At 39.2% G+C, this 19,141-nt stretch overlaps 1 protein-coding gene across 2 annotated transcripts in view; it reads left to right on the top strand.

Moving 5' to 3' along the window:
* tws (protein phosphatase 2 regulatory subunit tws) overlaps positions 1-19,141 on the top strand; it is a 533,883-nt gene that overhangs the window by 446,535 nt on the left and 68,207 nt on the right. For both annotated transcript variants that reach the window (XM_090373490.1, XM_090373489.1), the window contains one exon: positions 2,606-2,867. In XM_090373490.1, coding sequence (XP_090229616.1) covers positions 2,606-2,867 — 262 coding nt within the window. The remainder of the gene's footprint in view (positions 1-2,605; positions 2,868-19,141) is intronic.

Genomic DNA, 19,141 nt, shown 5'->3' with positions numbered 1-19,141 from the left:
CTTATCTTAGAACTATCTGCTTGAAAAAGTTGAATGTTCTCCGGTGTGTGTCATCTATGTCATGGGGTGCTGATCGACATACCTTGATCCATCTTTATCGAGCCCTCATCAGATCCCGCTTAGACTATGGCTCTCCAGTGTATGACTCTGCGAGAAGAACTACTTTAGAGCAATTAAACACGATCCAGCACAGTGCGCTGAGAGTTTCTCTAGGAGCTTTCAGAACCTCCCCTGTTCAGAGCCTTTATATCGAACCTCATGAGCCACCTTTACATCTTCGGAAGAAAACATTACTTTTGATGTTTGCCGCAAAAATTCGCAGTTTGCCCTCCCACCCTAGTTGGAAATATCTGTATAATACCGAATGGGAGTCATTTTACAACAGTAAGCCAAATGAAAACCGACCTGCTGCACTTAGACTTAGAGAACTCACTCAAGCATGGAATATAGACATCAGCAATATATTTCAGGACATGACACCTCCTGGTCCGCCTTGGACAAATATTTCTGTTAATTACGACGATTATTTTCAACAGTGGGGTAAGAACACCTTGTCGCCCTCCAATATTGCACAATTACATGAAACTCACTCTTCTAACTCAGAGGCCTGCAAAATCTATACAGATGGATCAAAAACTGAGACCCAATAGGTGCTGCAGCAGTCTTCCCTTCATTCACCATTTCTGTTTCATTACCAACAGAATGCAGTATCTTTACTGCTGAGCTCTATGCTATTAATTTAGCTCTCGATCGGATAAATGAATTTTTAATTACGACCACTTTAATATACACAGACTCACTCAGTGCTGTCACTGCTATAATAAGTGGTAACAACTCTTCTCACCCTGTAATAAAACAGATTCGTTCTAAGCTACTTGCCTGTAAGGAATTAAACCAAACTGTGACATTCTGCTGGATCCCAGGACATTCTGGAATAGCTGGCAATGAAAGAGCGGATCATGCAGCCAAACAACCAGAAACCACCATTTCGCAGAATTTTCAAGTTCCATATACAGATTACAAACACATTATCCGTAAAGCATGTTATAACAGTTGGTCATTAATCTGGAAAGGTTATCCAGGAAATAAACTCTACCAAATAAAACCGGAACCAAAGCTATGGCAATCCAGCTTCAGCAAAAACAGGCGAGATGAAATAATTTTAGGAAGGCTAAGGATTGGGCATACTCACCTCACTCACCTATATCTATTAACTAATGACAGCGCTCCACAATGTACATTCTGTCAAGTACAACTGACCATTCGCCATTTGTTAGTGGACTGTCCCCACTTTCAAAATATCCGCTTAAACACCTTTAAATCAATAGCTAATACACAGTCATCAATAAATTTATTACAGATTCTGGGTGATGATTCTAATGAAAAAGAACTATTTATTTTCCTAAATCGTATAGGAATATATAATAAAATATAGTTATATTCACTATTAGAAAGACACAATATGGCCCTAGCAGCCTATGTGTCGTTAAACACAACAACAACAACAACAACACAATCCATACAGATTCCTTAAATGCTATATCTGCTCTTCTGGATAAAGTTCATTGAAGTCACCCCTATTTACAACAATTTCAAATAAATTTAGCTCAGCTTCATGCAGACAGGCAAAAAATAATCTCCTGTTGGATATCTGGACAAGCTGGAATCACGGGCAATGAAAAAACAGATTTTGCTGCCAAGAATGCGGGTCTCATAACATTAGACATCCAGATACCTCACACAAATTACAAACACATCATACAGTGCACCGGAAGAAAATAAAGTCTGTTCATTTGGTCAGAGTAGATCAAAACCATTAAGTTTTTCCAAATTAAAAATTATCACAAGCAGTAGCCATCAAGCCTAAGAGGAAACTTTCTAGATTGCAGATTGGGCATACCCTCCTAACTCATAGTTACCTACTCACACCAGATGATCTTCCACTATTCATCAACTGTGAAACTCAATTCACAGTAAAACATTTTATCCTTGATTGTCCGTTATACTTTATAGAATGACAAATAGCTCTCTTTTCACATAAACGTTCCTCTAATCAGCTTACAATTCTCAGAGACCAACCAGATATAAATGATCTCTTTACCTTCCTGAGAACTATAAACAACAAATACCATCTAATCTAAATCCACCTGTTTATCCAGCCTATACCAGATAATATTCTAATAGCTGCATTATGGCCTTAGTAACCCTTGCACCAATAAATCAAACAAACAACAACAATTGTTGGACATAACTTTGTTTAACAATATTAAATGGCCATTAAAAGACTCATTAGTTGCAATCTTTTATTATAAAATTATTTTAAGTGATGCTAGGTATAGCATCAGTTAAACTGAAATGCCCATGTTCCAGTAGCACCGATAAGATTATGTGCTACCGTATAAATGTTTCCTTAACATCATTAAATTAATCATTATTAGATTTATAGCAGTACTCTCTATTTATACTCTTATAATGTGATTAATAATATATTTATTTAAATATAGCCTGCAGTTGATTTTTATAGTAAATTACTTATAGTGTTTTAATGTGACATTAATGCATATTTTCAATTTTTTTTTTTTTTTTTTTTTTTTTTACCTTTTAGTATTTGAAGAACCTGAAGATCCCACAAATCGAAGTTTCTTCTCAGAAATTATATCAAGTATATCTGATGTCAAATTTAGTAACAATGGACGTTACATGATATCTAGGGACTATTTATCAGTAAAGGTGTGGGATCTGAACATGGACACAAAACCTATAGAGTCTTTTCATGTGCATGAATATCTTCGTTCTAAGCTTTGTAGTCTTTATGAAAATGATTGCATATTCGATAAATTTGAATGTTGCTGGAATGGCACCGACAGGTAATTTACGAATAACATTATATTTTTTTTATATTGTTTCTTTAAGATTTGTTTTGTTAGAATTCATTAATTGGTAATCTGCAGATAGGATATCATATTTAAATATTAAACAATATATGCAATCCTCAAAGCTGATATGGTTTAGATTACTAGTGTGACTAGTATATTCTTATTATTATTATTAGTTTGTGGCAAAACGATACAAGGAAGCAAGTTTATACAGCATTTTTTTTTTAATTTATTTATTGTACTAGTCAGTCCCAGCCCGCTTTCCTGGCATACCCGCTATTAATGACAGTACTGTACAGATATTTACAGGTGCTTCCGTAGCCAGGTGGGAAGGAGCAGCAGTGCACAGCACATGCTTCTTGATTAGACCGGGGTTCGAGCCTGTCACCACCAAACACGGAGGATGCGGAAAGGTCAGGGAAAGACCACAGCATATCCCGGAGCAATATGGCCTTAATTGCTAATGCTCCTAAAAAAAAAACAAATAATATAACAATAACAGATATTTACAGGCTTACACCACTAATTCCCACTCCATTGTGCAGATTACTAATTAAAATTCATTAATTAGTAATCTGCAGATAGCATATCATTATATTTAATATTATTATAATGATTTATGCACCAACATCGAGCCATGATGATGAAGAGGTTGAAGAAATGTACACCGAAATTGAGAGTCTTCTAGATGAGCAGAAAACCCACTACACTATTATTATGGGGGACTTCAATGCTAAGGTTGGAAAAGGGCAAAACAGCGCAGAAAGAGGAACTATAGGAAATTTTGGAATTGGTGAAAGAAATAAAAGAGGTGAAAGACTTGTGGAATTTGCAGAATCTCAAGTACTGTCAGTAATGAACACTTTTTTCAAGAAAAGGGTGAACAGAAAGTGGACATGGAAGAGTCCAAATGGATTAACAACTAATGAAATCGACTTCATCCTCACTAACAGAAGATATATCGTGAATGATGTTACTGTCCTGAATAAGGTAAATGTTGGAAGTGATCACAGAATGGTAAGATGTACACTTAATATAGATGTAGAAAAGGAAAAAACTGACTCGAGTAAATAATACAAAGGTCTTTGAGATAACAGAGGAGGAGAAAAAGCAGTATGTACTGGAACTTAAGAACAAGTTTGAGCTTCTGCAGACTGCTCAGGACCAAGATATCGATGAGGAATATTACAACTTTCTGAAAGTCATAAAGCCCAAGAAACCTATAGGGAAACAGAAATCCAAAGAAGAAAAAATTAGTAAAGAAACACTTGTCATGATGAACCGAAGATGACAAATGAAAAGCAAGAAAAACACTGACAGGGAGAAAATTGAGTATACTGAGTTATGCAAAGCCATTAGAAAGAGACTCAGAGAGGACATAAGAAGATTTAACACAAGAAAAGTGGAACAAGCATTAAGGGAAAACAAAGGATTTAAATCAGCAGCCATGAGCAGTAATACAGAAAGACAAATGATACTGAAACTGAAGAAAGCGATGGTGTACTTATAAACAGCAGAGAAGGCATAATTCAAATAGCAGAAGACTACTATAGAGAATTATACAAGGAGCGAGGGAATGATACCAGCAGTGGGGAACATGGATTGCAAAGTAGCAACACATACGACATACCCGATATTCTTCCTGATGAGGTAGAACATGCATTGAAGAAAATGAAGAATCAGAAAGCCCCGGGGGAAGATGAAGTTACTGTAGAGTTGTTAAAATTGGGAGGAAGAGACATAACACAAAAACTGGCAAGGCTCTTCACAAAATGTATTAGAAAAGGTGTGACGCCTAAGCAGTGGAATAATGCAATCATAGTTTTGCTGCATAAGAAAGGAGATAAATCAGAAATTGGAAATTATAGACCAATTAGCTTGTTATCCCACATCTACAAGTTGTTCACAAGGGTCATTTCTAACAGATTAGAAAGAATACTTGATGAGAATCAACCGAAAGAGCAAGCTGGCTTTAGGACAGGATTCTTAACTATGGATCACCTTCACGTAATATCACAGCTAATGGAGAAAGCAAATGAATATAAAACACCATTATGCCTGGCATTTGTGGATTATGAAAAGGCATTGATACCCCATATATATTATGATTTTGAAGAAAATATATGAGAATGCTACCTCCGAAGCTGTTTACTGCTGCCCTTGGGGCCCCGAGTGCCAAGCGAGTGATCTAGCGATTTACAAAGCGAATTTGAAAGCGTTTTTCTAAAGAGAAGTTGATAAAGAGATTTTTAAAGGCTTTACTTTCCAAGTTATTTATTTTCTGGCTCTTTGTAAATAAAGAAGGAAGCCTCCTGCAAGAAAGGAAAGACACCTTTCTTTTGTATATATAACTACTTTTCTAACACACTAACCACTAACCTTCTATCGCTTGGTCACTGGTGGCACCGCTCCTGCCTCCACGTGGCGGGGCCGGTAACCTGGGGGATAAATCAACCCTCGCGGCTAAAAGGAGCAGTAATGGAAACGAATGAATTTCCACGTCTAGAGCCCAAGAGTGCTCAATATGACAATCATGAACCCGACCATGACTTCTCTACCTCGAAGAGAATGAAAAAAGATGCAGGCAGACAGGAATCACCAGCCTTCCTGATTATCCATTCTCTGTCAGCTCAGCCTGTTAGCAAGCTCTCGCCTTTCATTATACAACGATGCCTGGAACATGCAGCAGCATCCCCAAAAAATGGTGAAATGTCTCCAGTCCGGTGACTTGCTAATAGAGACTTCTCTCCCAAGACACTCTGAACAACTATTAAAACTCACCAATTTAAGCGGAATTCCAATACAAGTCACTCCACATAACACCCTGAATTCGTCAAAGGGAGTGATTACTGAGTGGGATCTACTGAACGTTTCTGAAGAAGAAATAGTACAGGAACTAAAGACACAAAATGTATCCCAAGCAAAAAGAATCATGATACGAAAAGATGGTACCTTAGTCCCAACACGTAACATAATACTAACTTTCAATACACCGAATCTACCAGCATCAGTCAAAGCAGGTTACTTAAATTGCCGTGTTCGACCCTTTATCCCAAATCCCCTAAGATGCTACAAATGCCAGAAATTTGGTCACTCCCAGACAGCATGCCGTGGCGTCTCAACATGTCCAAACTGTGGCTCCACAACTCATGCCCAGTCAGAATGCAAAGCACAAACTCCGCAGTGTCCTAATTGCAGGGGAAGCCATCCAGCATACTCTAAAGAATGTGATCTCTGGAAAATAGGCAAAAAAATACAAAAATATAAAACTGAAAATAGTCTCCTATCAAGAAGCTAGGAAACAAATTAAACTAATCATGCCAAATACCTCATATGCTGCGGCTATGCACTCTCACCAATCAGTAGCATGTCAGACGGAAGTGTCACTCTCCCCGGATAAATCGATCGCAGACTGGGCTCGATCAGTTCTATCTACCCAGCCTACATCAAAGCCAAACACAGTAGATCAAAGTATGAATACGCCTCTCTCAGTTCCAACCCAAATCATAACCCACGGTAAAGCAACAGAAAAACTGCAAAAATCGGATCCTGTTGAGGTTAATCAACCACCCTCAACAAGGATGGATACCGATGATATGACCACCCAAGACCTTCTTGAATTACATGCAGATGGTGAAATGGAAGATAACAATGATTCAACACGCCCCAACTTTCCCAGAAAAGAAAAACCTAAGCTAGATCGTCACAAACAACCCATTTATAAAAAACAGTCAGATTCATCTTCCTCTTACAAATCCAAGTAATGGAACAGATCATCCAATGGAACTGTAGAGGCCTTCGCAGTAACATTGATGATGTTCATGAATTAATTCAACACTACAGACCTCTTGCAATGTGCTTGCAGGAAACAAATTTGACACCTCAGATATCAATCAAAATCAAAAATTATACCATGTTCAGACAAGACAGAGCTGGCCCAAACAGTGCTCATGGAGGAGTAGCAATACTCATGGATTCAAGAATCCCCTCCAGACGCATCCATTTACATACCGCTTTAGAAGCTGTTGCCACTCGCGTTGTAAATGGTATTACACTGACACTGGTTTCAATCTACCTTCCACCAAATCATCAATATACCATTCAGGAAATCGAAGATCTTGTCTTGCAGTTACCATCTCCATTTTGTATACTAGGAGACTTTAATGCTCACCACCCAATATGGGGTTCCCCTATATCAGACAGACGAGGGAAGCTTATAGAAATGTTGATAGACAGGCTGAATTTAACTTTACTAAATACTGGCACTCCCACGTATATTCATCTCCCTACAGGTTCAACATCTGCAATAGACCTTTCCATTTGTTCCCCAATCCTCTTTCCAAGTATAGACTGGATAACTCTAAGTGATCCTTATAGCAGCGACCATTATCCAATAATCTGCAAAATTCAAACATCCTGTTCCTTCCTAACAGAAAATTCAATTAAATGGAAATTTTCAAGAGCTGATTGGACAAAATACAGAACGCACATATCATTTGACAACCACATTATTCAGTCCTCTCTCGACAGTGTTACTGAGCACATCACCAATCAAATTCTGACAGCCGCATCCGCTACCATTCCACAATATCAAGTAAGAAATAAACGAAAAGGAAATTACTGGTGGAATGAAGACTGTAATCATGCGAAAAAAGAGAAAAATAAAGCGTTGAACCTTTTCCGCAAACACCCAACCACCTCCAATCTCATTAGTTATAAACGTCTTAGAGCAAAAGCCCGTTTCATCAGACGTAAAGCGAAAAAAGAAAATTGGATTAAATTCGCCTCATCAGTAAATAAAAATACCGATACCAGATTAATCTGGAGAAAAATAAAATGTCTAAACAGCAAATTCCCTACTTTATCCACCCCACTACTGAACTGGAATGGACAGGAGCTTACTACTCCTACAGAAATAGCAAATGCACTGGGGATCGTATTTTCTCAGTTGTCCTCTTCTGCTGCCTATGATCAAACATTTCAAAAACTTAAAATGGTTGCAGAGAAATCCAGACTAAATTTCACTGGAAATTCCGCTTTATATTATAATAAACCATTTACCATGCTGGAGCTGCAACAATCCCTTAACAACTCAAGAAACAGTGCTGCTGGCCCAGATGGGATATATTATGTAATGCTGCGAAATTTGGATCAGAGCTCACTCTCCTTACTGCTCATTTATTTCAATCGAATTTTTTCCGAACATACCTTCCCAAGTTCCTGGGGTCATTCTTATGTACTAGCAATTGCAAAGCCCGGTAAAGATCATTCTGTTCCGCAAAATTACAGACCAATATCCCTTACCAGCTGTCTAAGCAAAACCCTCGAGAAAATGTTACATCGCCGTCTCACTTGGTTCCTGGAGTCCCAAAACTTGATTAAAAACAACCAATTTGGATTCCGGAAAAATCGATCTTCTTTGGATCTCATGATCAAAACTGAGACAAACATTAGAAATGCTTTCATCAAGAAGGAACATCTCGTCATGGTCTGTCTTGACGTTGAGAAAGCCTTTGACACTACATGGCGCTTCGGCCTCTTAAAAGATCTGCATTCCCTTGGCCTGAGAGGTAATTTACCATACTTTATTAAAAATTTTCTTCATCGGAGATCCTTCCAAGTTCGTTACCGGGGAACCCTCTCTAAGATCTTTACCCAAGAAGAAGGAATTCCGCAAGGGTCTGTTCTCAGTGCCACTTTATTTTCAATGAGAATGAACCATATAATTGAACTCATTCCGAAAACTGTAGATTCGTACCTTTTCGCAGATGATCTCTCAATATCCTGTCATTCTCAAAACATGCATTATATTGAACGCCAGCTACAAATATCAATTAATCGCATCCTGACATGGATGACACAAAATGGATATAGACTGTCCAGCCAAAAATCTGCTGCCATACACTTCTGTAACAGACGCAATATGCATCCTGAGCCCGAGCTCCACTTGAATAGCCATCCTCTTCCCATAGCTAATTGTATTCGTCTACTAGGATTATTTTTCGACAGCAAGTTAAACTTCCAAAAACACGTTGAGTATCTCCGGACAAACTGTCAAAAGAAACTGAACATACTCAGAGTTTTATCAGCGACAACATGGGGAGCAGATCGTTACACCCTTCTTCACCTATACAGAATGATAATTAGATCACGCCTGGACTACGGGGCGCCTGTTTTTGATTCTGCTAGGGAGAGTGTTTTATCTCGCCTCAATCCAATTCAACATTCAGCTCTTAGAACAGCATTAGGTGCGTTCAGAACATCTCCAGTGCAAAGTTTATATATTGAAGCCCATGAACCTCCTTTAAATATCAGGAGAAAGATGTTGATGTTAAACTATGCAATCAAGATCCAAAGCCAGGTTACCCATCCTAATTGGTCAATACTTCATGATCCGCTGTATATGACCCTGTATAGAAACAAACCACAGACAGTTCGGCCTGCTGGTATTAGGCTAAAACATCTAACAGAAGATTGGGATATACACTTCGATAAAATCTTGCGAGATCCTATAGATCCTGACCCTCCATGGTCCGTCATCATGCCATGTTGTGACAAGTATTTCCATCAGTGGGGTAAACACTCTCTATCAGACTTTACCGTCCGACAGCTACACATTGAACATACTCAACATTATCCTGACTTCGCAAAAATATATACAGATGGTTCGAAGTCTGATAGTGGATCGGGTGCAGCAGTTGTACTCCCTGATACCATCATTTCTCAATCTCTTCCGACAGAGTGTAGCAGCTACACAACTGAATTATATGCCATCAAGCTTGCATTAGAAAATATCTACCATATGTCAATTCAAAAGAGCATAATATACACAGACTCGCAAGGTTCCGTATTAGCATTACAAAACAATTCCCCGCCTACTCACCCGTTATTAAAGCTCATCAAAACACAGTTGATACGTCTTAGAGAGCATGAGCAAAAGGTTATCTTCTGCTGGATCCCAGGCCATAACGGAATACCAGGGAATGAAATTGCAGATGACGCTGCCAAAAATCCATCCAGCCCAGCCCCAACAAATTCGCTAGTACCCGTCACAGATTATAAAATGAAAATACAAAGAATATGTAAAGATCAATGGACTCTTCAGTGGCAAACACAATCCCATAATAAACTACACCAAATAAAACCCTTACCAAAATTATGGGCTTCCAGCTCTATAGAAAACAGACAAGAAGAAGTAATTTTAGCCAGAGCCAGAATCGGCCATACTCATTTAACGCATCTGTTTCTTTTGTCAGGAAATGATCCTCCCCAGTGTAATCATTGTCATACACCACTCAGTCAAACACATACTTCTGGACTGTACTCTATATAATAATGCTCGACTAATGTCTTTCAATTCTCTGTCAAATTTAAAGGAACCCTTGTCACTTAGCCATATCATAGGCGAAAATTCAAATCTTGCAGAATTCTTCTCCTTCCTAAAACGAATAGGATTATATAACCGGATTTAACTGCATCTAAATCAACAAACACAGACAGTATGCACCACTTCCATAAGTGCAATATGGCCTTAGTAGCCATTGCACTTTAAACCCAAACAACAACAACAACAACAACAGCTGCCCTTGAGGAAGCTTTCAGAAGATTAGACTGGTCGCAGAAAGGAGTCAATGTGAACGGAGAGTACCTAAACCATTTACGATTTGCAGATGACATTGTGGTCATAAGCCACGATCCCAAAGAATTAGAGTAAAATCTTAATCAGTTATGCACAGTTAGTAAGGATTTTGGACTAAAGATGAATATGGCTAAAACAAAAGTAACGATGAACAAGTATGCCACAGAAAGGGAAATAATGATTGAAGGAGCAGTAATTGAAAAGGTGGAGTCATATACTTATCTGGGACAAGTTATTAGCTGTAATAATGATAAATGGCTGGAATTCAAGAGAAGAATAAATTTTGGATGGATAGCATTCAGGAAATATAGTCACATACTGAAGAGCAATATCCCAGTTTGTCTGAAACGTAAAATAATGAACCAATGTATACTCCCCACCATGACTTATGGAAGTGAAACTTGGGCACTCACCAAAAGAATGGAAGAGAAGCTGAGAACTACACAGCGAAGAATGGAACTAATCATATTGGAATCAGACTGTTAGATAAGAAGAGAAACACATGGATTAGGCAGCAAACTCAAGTAAAGGACATTCTTATCAAAACTAAAGAACTAAAATGGGCTTGGGCAGGACACATAGCTCGAAGACATGATGACAGATGGACTAAGAAAATAACACAATGGTACCCAAGAGGAGCTAGAAGAAAACCTGGAAGACAAAGGCGGAGATGGATAGATGAAATTCATGAGTGTTTGGGTAGTAAATGGATGGCCAGTGCTCAAAACAGAAGGAACTGGAAAGTTGCTGGAGAGGCCTTCATCCTGCAGTGGATTGAAAATGGCTGATGATGATGATATTTAAATATTAAACAATATATGTAATCCTCAAAGCTGATGTGGTTTAGATTACTAGTATATTCTTATTATTATTAATTTGTGGCAAAACGATACAAGGAAGCAAGTTTTTACAGCATTTTTTTTTTAAATTTATTTATTGTACTAGGCGGTCCCAGCCAGCTTTCTTGACATCCCCGCTACTAATGACAATACCATACAGATATTTACAGACTTACACCACTAATTCCCACTCCATTGCAAGAAATTGAAGTTCTGCACTTCGTGTACCCGCACCATTATAACACATTGGCTTATACAAAATGATATGGGCACCTCCGTAGCCAGGTGGGAAGGGGCAGCAGTGTGTAGCACACGCTTCTTGATTAGACCGGGGTTCGAGCCCATCACCACCAGATGCGGAAAGGTTAGGGAATGACCACCGCATATTCCAGGAGCAATATGGCCTTAGTTGCTAATGCTCCTTAAAAAAAAAAAAAAAAAAAAATGATTTTCACCTCCTAGTTCCTACTGGCAAAATTTCTCTATATGTCATTGTCAGAACCACCCCATGAACTATGCTTACAACCTACCTGTACTCAGAGAACCTCATGTTGACTGCTAAATTACTCTCTAGCAATGTCACTGCTACACTCTTTTGCATCATTACTGCTACCTCCTCTAGCAATATACTGCTCTCTTACTCTCCTCTCCTGCCTCCATTTGGTGGGGCCAGTAACCTGGGAGAAGAAAGTCCCTTTCCCAGGGCTAAAAGGACTTAAATAATTTTCCATCTTTAGAGCCATCAAGCTCAAGGACAGAAATATGCAATGAAAATGAAGCTAACCAACCTAAAAGCCTTCGAAGAGAAACTCACTGTCCTAACTTTCTGGTGATACACTCAGCCTGTGTGCAAGTTATGATCATGTATGATCCAAAAAATTTTGCAATTTATTGCTGGATCATGAAAAATGGTGAAGTGACTGTAGTGTGGTTGGTTGCCAGTATCTGTTATTCCCCACAATACCTTAAATTCATCAAAAGGTATCATCTCAGAGTGGGACCTACTTATAATGTCTGAGGAGAAATTAGTTCAGTAATTTAGCATCCAGGAGGTAATAAGTGTAAAATGAATAATGATTAAAAAATATGGAAATCTCATTCCAACTCGATTCATCATTTTAACTTTCGGCACTTCTGATTTACCATCCACAGTAAAAGCTGGCTATTTAAACTGCTAAATTTAGGCGTACTCCCGAATCCTCTGGTGTTTGAAATGCCAGAAATATGGCCACTCTCAGCAGGCAGGAAGAGGTGACGCCATCTGTCATATATGGTAATCAAAGAACCATACACAGGCAGATTGCTCGATCTCAACTCCCATTTATCCCAGCTGCAACGGAAGCCGCTCTGACTTTTCTAAATCATGTGATATGTGGAAAGCCGGATAGAAAATTTTAAAGTACAAAATAGAATATAAATCACATGCCCTATAAGGCACATAGACAAATTATATTGACCGTACCTAGTCTATCCTACACATCAGACAACTGAAGCTTACTTTCAACTCAGTTCAATCAGATTCAAGCCCCAGGTGCCAAGTGAATTTGTGATCAAGTGTCTTTGCCAGTAAATTATCGCTCTTTCCTGGTGAAATTAAATTTTCCTTATTTTCAGCATTACATTAACACTCAGTTCATTCAGTGAAGAAAGGGCTCCTACTCTATCCATACAAGAGACCACCCGACTTGGACATCATCATTATTCTCAATGAGAAAACATATATAGGAATCGCAAAAGTGCAAACAAGCCTCTAGGAATCAGACTACAAGAGCTACTGACAACATATGATCTTAACATAGATAATGTTGCGAATCTTGAAGAGCACATAATAACACCATGGATAAACCACTCCACAGCTTGTGAACTCTCCATACAAACCTGGAATAAAAGTAAAAATAAATAAATTTTCTGTTTATACTCTGGCACGACAACCAAGTCAGTGGAGTTTACAATAAATCGTCAATACAAATATTTATAGTATTTAATAGTTACGGGCTTGAACCCCGGTCCACTTAAGGAAGGCGTGCTATGCACTCTCGCTCCTGACTGAGAGCGAGAGTACATAGCTGACAAATTATAGGCTACGTCAGGCCTATAACTTGTCAGACATTAACTTTCAACAACTGCATGTGGAAAAATAGAACTAAATATCCCAACCATGTACCAATATATACAGATGGATCAAAATCAGAGAACCGTGTAGGAGCAGCAGCAGTATTCCCAGACACTACCCTGGCAGACCTACCAAGGCAGTGTAGACACTGAACTGCTACTAATTCTACACTGCAGAATTAGTAGCAGTTCAGATAGCCCTGGAGTACTTCAGAACCACATATCATTTGAGAACAGTAATATATTCTGATTCATTAAGCGCCATACAAACCACAACCAATATAACCCATCCAGTTCTCATGCAAATTAAACAGCTATTAACAGACTTAACAAAAATAAAAGAAGAAATACTTTTCTGCTGGATACCAGGACACAAAGGGATAAAAGGAAACGAAGAAGTCGACAGAATTGCAAAATCAACAACTAACCTCCAGAAACAACCTTTCCCAGTTCCGTATCAGGATTACAAACCAATCATTAAAAAATGCGGCGCCTCCGTAGCCAGGTTAGCAGGAATAGCAGTGCGTAGCACATGCTTCTTGATTAGACCGGGGTTCGAGCCCGTGAGCCACCAAATACGGAGGATGCAGAAAGGTCAGGGAATGACCACCGCATATCCCCGGAGCAATATGGCCTTAGTTGCTAATGCTCCTAAAAACCAAATAACAACATTAAAAATTGCTCTCTAACACAATGGCAAGAACTCTGACAAAAACAAACTTCAAATAAATTATATGAAATAAAACCAAAAGTTGAACATTGGAAAACAAGCACAAGGAAATCAAGGAGAGAGGAAGTTGTTCTGACCAGACTACGAATTGGACATACACACATCACACATGGCTCTTTACTGCGTGCCGAAGTACCTCCAAGATGCCAAACATGCAATACTACCCAAACAATCAGACATATACTCCAGAATGTCCAACCTATGAAAATGATCTACAAAAGATTTTCTCATCATTATATAAAGGAAATCAAAACATCACCCTCAAAGATATCCTAGGTGACAAGGAACGTATATCAGACATTTTCAGATTCATGCAGACAATCAATGTCTACTATCTACTATAAATAAAGATAGCATATATAATCACAGAAAATATTTAACTCCCATGCATTCGACCAAGATATAGAGAATGAATATGCATACAAAGAACATAATATAACAAATGAAGTGGCGCACTATGATCTCCGTTGTCAATGCACCAATAAACAACCAACCTTATGCTGCTACAAGTGCCAGAAATTTGGGCACTCACAGACAGTCTGCAGAGTCGCAGCTGCCTGTGCCGCATGTGGATCCACTGCTTGCACAAACACTGAATGCATAATGAGTTGTCCAAACTACTGAGAAGCAAAGCCGCTGTTTTCAAAGGAGTGTCCCCTTTGGAAACGTGAAAAACACATACAGCGATACAAAATTGAACACAATATCACCTCAAGAGGCCAAAAAATCTTTACCAGCCCTGTATACTAATAAACCAACCTATGCTCAAGCAACCAAAAGACATATCAATTGCAATCCAAACAGCGATAACCATATAACCAATCAAATTGCTATCTCAGTGGGCAAGGTCAGTATTGTCCACCATACTAGTTGTTGTTGTTATTGTGGGTTTGATGACACATAAGCTGCTAATTCTATAATGCACCATACCGGTAAACCAAACTGCAAACAAAGTAAAGCCATAAATACTCCAATTACTGTACAACCAAATGCCTGCCCACAGCAAAATACTAAAGCAACTACTAATCATCCTGATGCAAACCAAACAGATTGCATGGATTTAGAAGACAGCTCACAGCAAGATGAACATGTTCTAGAATTATTCACTGATGAGGATATGGACACTGGAAAACCATACTTTCCAAAGAAGGGGAAAGAGAAGCCCCTCGAAAACAAATCGAGGGTACTACTACACTGAAATAATGCTTACATTTCTGCAGTGGAACTGTAGAGGATATTGCAGTAATTTAAATGACATCCAAGGTCTCACACAATATGATCCCATTGCTTGCTGCCTTGAGGAAACCAGCTTAACCTCACATATAACTGTTTCTCTCCTGAAATATATAATTCATTAGCAAGATCATGTTGTACATAGCCCTAACAATCAGGTGCATGGAAGTGTATCATTGATAATCAAAACTCAAATACCCTCCAAGCCACTCTCATTAAAAACAGACCTTGAGGCAGTTGCAGTGCAAGTCAACATTGATTTTGACTTGACTATCGTCTCGCTATACTTGCCTCCATCAAAACATACGCTATACTAACCTAGAAGAACTAGTGGTACAACTTCCTTAAACTTACTTGACCAGCACAATTTGGATACTCTCAGTAAATGCACACACATGCATTTACTTACAGGATCTACTTCAGCTATTGATGTGTCTCTATGCTCAGCATCCATATATCCTCTAATTGGAAAAACTATTCATAGCAATCTGCTGGGTAGTGACCATTACCCAGTGATATGCCGTATCGATACAAACATCCCCCACTTTTCTAACAGAAATGTCAAATGGAACTTTTTCAAAGTGAAATGGGATATATACAAACAACTAGCAATACTAGAAGAAAAGCAGGTCCAGCAAACATCCATAAACTTGGCCACAGAATATATATCTAACCAAATACTACAGGCAGCAGACCAAGCTATTCCAAAGCAATCCAACAAAATATCAGAACGCTCAAAATTTTGGTGGAATAATGAATGCCGCTCAACTAAACAAAGCATGGAACATCTTCAGGAAGTTTCCAACAACTGCAAATCTGATATAACAGGCTCAGGCAAAAGAAAAACATATTGGGCAGACTAGCAAAAGGAAAGCATGGAGACGTTTCTCCTCTACAATTACAAGAACTACAAGAACGCAAATGATATGGGCCAAAATACAACATATTTACTCAAAACATCCATGCATCAACCTTCCCATACTAACTGTAAACGGTTATGATGTTACAACACCAGTGGAGATTGCAAATGCATTGGGCGAGTCGTTCATGAAGATCTCACCACAACATCTTGCACACCTCATTTTCAGGTACACAAGGCACAGGCCAAGAAGCATTTAATCAGCCTTGAATCTGCATCTAGTGCTGCATAGAATCTCCAGTGGTTTCAGATTCTTACCTGAGAAGGCTGTTAGTGTTCATTTTTGTCACAAGCTTAACCAAACATGAATTTAGAGTTGGGTGCATGGAGCACCATTCCTATAGTGGCAGAGACAAAATTCTTGGGACTCATATTTGACAATGGGATCAATGGCCCCGGGTGCCAAGCGATTGTGATCGAGCGTTTTCTCTGTGCTTAAAGTGCGATTGTATTAAAGTGATTTCTAGTTCTTTTAAGTTCCTGTCCTTAAGAACTTTATTTATTTATTATCAGCTACTGTTACAAAAGTACTGAAACAGAGAAAGAAAGGAAAGCTACCTTTCTTTATTTTTCATATTTCTATTACTAACACTTACTACTTTACGCTTGGTCACACCGGGCACTGCTCCTGCCATGGGCCAAAAGGAGCACTTATGGAACATAATGTGTTTCCTCCTCTAAAGCTGACAAGCTTTTGGCCAGACATAGAAACAGAACATGACATGTCGTAACCCAAGAGGTTTAAAACCAACAACTCGGCGACAGATTTTCCTACATTTCTCATAATGCACTCTCTTACAGATCAGCCTCTGACTAAACTGTCTTTTGTTTCTTATCCAGAAACACCCGGAAAGTCAGGCAGGATCTCTTAAGACAGTCAAGAGACTGCAACCTAAACATTGAGAAACATTCAGAGCATCTACTGAAAGTTACAAATTTTGCTGGAATTCCAGTAAAAGTTTCTTCCCGTGGAACCCTAAACACATCTAAAGGAGTTATAATCAGTTGGGATCTATTGAATGTTTCAGAGGAGGAGATAAGTCAATAGCTTCAGGAGCAAAATGTAATTGCAGTGAAAAGAATCATGATTAAAAAGGACAATACACTCACACCTACAAGGAATATTGTACTCACTTTTAATACCCCAAACCCACCTTCATCCATAAAAGCAGGTTATCTTCTTTCACACATTCAACCATACATTCCTAATCCCTTGAGATGTTAAGTGCCAAAAGTATGGCCACTCTGAAATGACATGTAGAGGGAAACCCAGTTTGTCCCAACTGTGGGTCCTCTGATCACACTCAAAATGACTGTTCAGCAATAGAAATGATCTGCCACAACTGTTCAAATAATCGAGACTCAAACATAAAAACGAATATTCAGCACACATCCATAGATACAAATAACTCGTCCAGACAGGAAGGCCCAGTCTTAGAAATATATATGGAAGAAAATATAGACAGCCATTCTTTTCCAAAAAAGACTAACCGAAGTGGCGAAGCCTGAATGCCATAAACCAGCCACATCAAAAAACAGTCAGATACAGCTTCTTTTACTAAACACCAATAATGCATTATATTCGACAATGGAATTGTAGAGGATTTCGTAGTAAATTTAACGATATTTAAGACTAAATTAACCGCTACTCACTAGTTTGTTTCTATATACAGGAAACCTATCTAACTTATCAAATTTCTACCAGCAAAAAGAACTATTCTATCTATCAACATGATCGTGATACTTCTACTTCTGCCCGTGAGGGTGTAGCCATCTTGCTGTACGTTTGATAACCCAGTTTGTGTTAACATTATCTCCCACAAAGTCATACCTTCTCTTACCGAGATCTTGAAAACCTGCTAATACAGCTACCTGCCGTTGTTTGTCCCTGGGGGGCCCCTCAACGTGGGCACCTGTACGTGGTGAGGGGACCTCCCAGTGACGCTGCTGGGTTTCCAGATTAGCATCACTGGGATCTAACGCCCATACCTTGGTTTCAGGGTTACATCTTTGAAATCCGGCGTGTGCAGCCGTGCGCCGCGACCCGTGGAAGCGGAAAGGGGGATCCTGGTGGTTGAGGGGCCCAGCTTCAATACACCACTTTGGCCCCTGCTTCGACAAGACGGGTGGTCCCGGACCGGCCCGACTGGGATCAATCGGCGGGTGGTTTTATACTGCTAGGGTCAACTGCGTTCCAATAAGCCTCCCTCCCTATGGTCCTGGGACGGGATAAAGACTTATTGGTAACGTGGGTATGGTGTTCTAAGCGAACTCGGCGTCCCATTCGTGTACGCAGTACCTGCTAGTTCACGAGTGGGCGTCCCCTCGTAGGGCTCCGTGGTGGGTGAGGTACTTAGGCATCAGACATTTTCTCTTTACTCATATGAGTAATTTAAATCCCCTTTCTTCTGGGGCCCCAACAAGGCCCCTACCTAATCGAGAAGATGAAAAAGAAAACACCTCTGCAAAAAGAGCCAGAACTGAGGATACACCAACACCATCAGTGACACCGCTCTTCCTCATTCTCCATTCCATCGGAGAACAGTCAATTGGAAAGATGTCACCCTTCTTTATCCAGAAAGGATTAGAAGGGTTGGCAGGGTCACCAAAATCCGTTAAACGACTGCGTTCTGGCGATCTTTTAGTTGAAGCTTCCAGCACAAAACAAGCTGAAAAATTCTTAAACTCTACATCCATAGGGGGAATACCTATCACCGTAACCCCCCACAAAACTCTGAACTCTTCACGTGGTGTTATATCAGAGTGGGACCTTCTTCATGTTTCTGAAGAAGA

The sequence above is a fragment of the Mastigoproctus giganteus genome, chromosome 5, assembly GCF_048544385.1.
Source record: "Mastigoproctus giganteus isolate SK-2022 chromosome 5, ASM4854438v1, whole genome shotgun sequence".
Classification (NCBI taxonomy): Eukaryota; Metazoa; Arthropoda; class Arachnida; order Uropygi; family Thelyphonidae; genus Mastigoproctus; species Mastigoproctus giganteus.
Note: the sequence above shows the minus strand (reverse complement) of the source record. Positions and strands in the feature narration are given on the sequence as shown.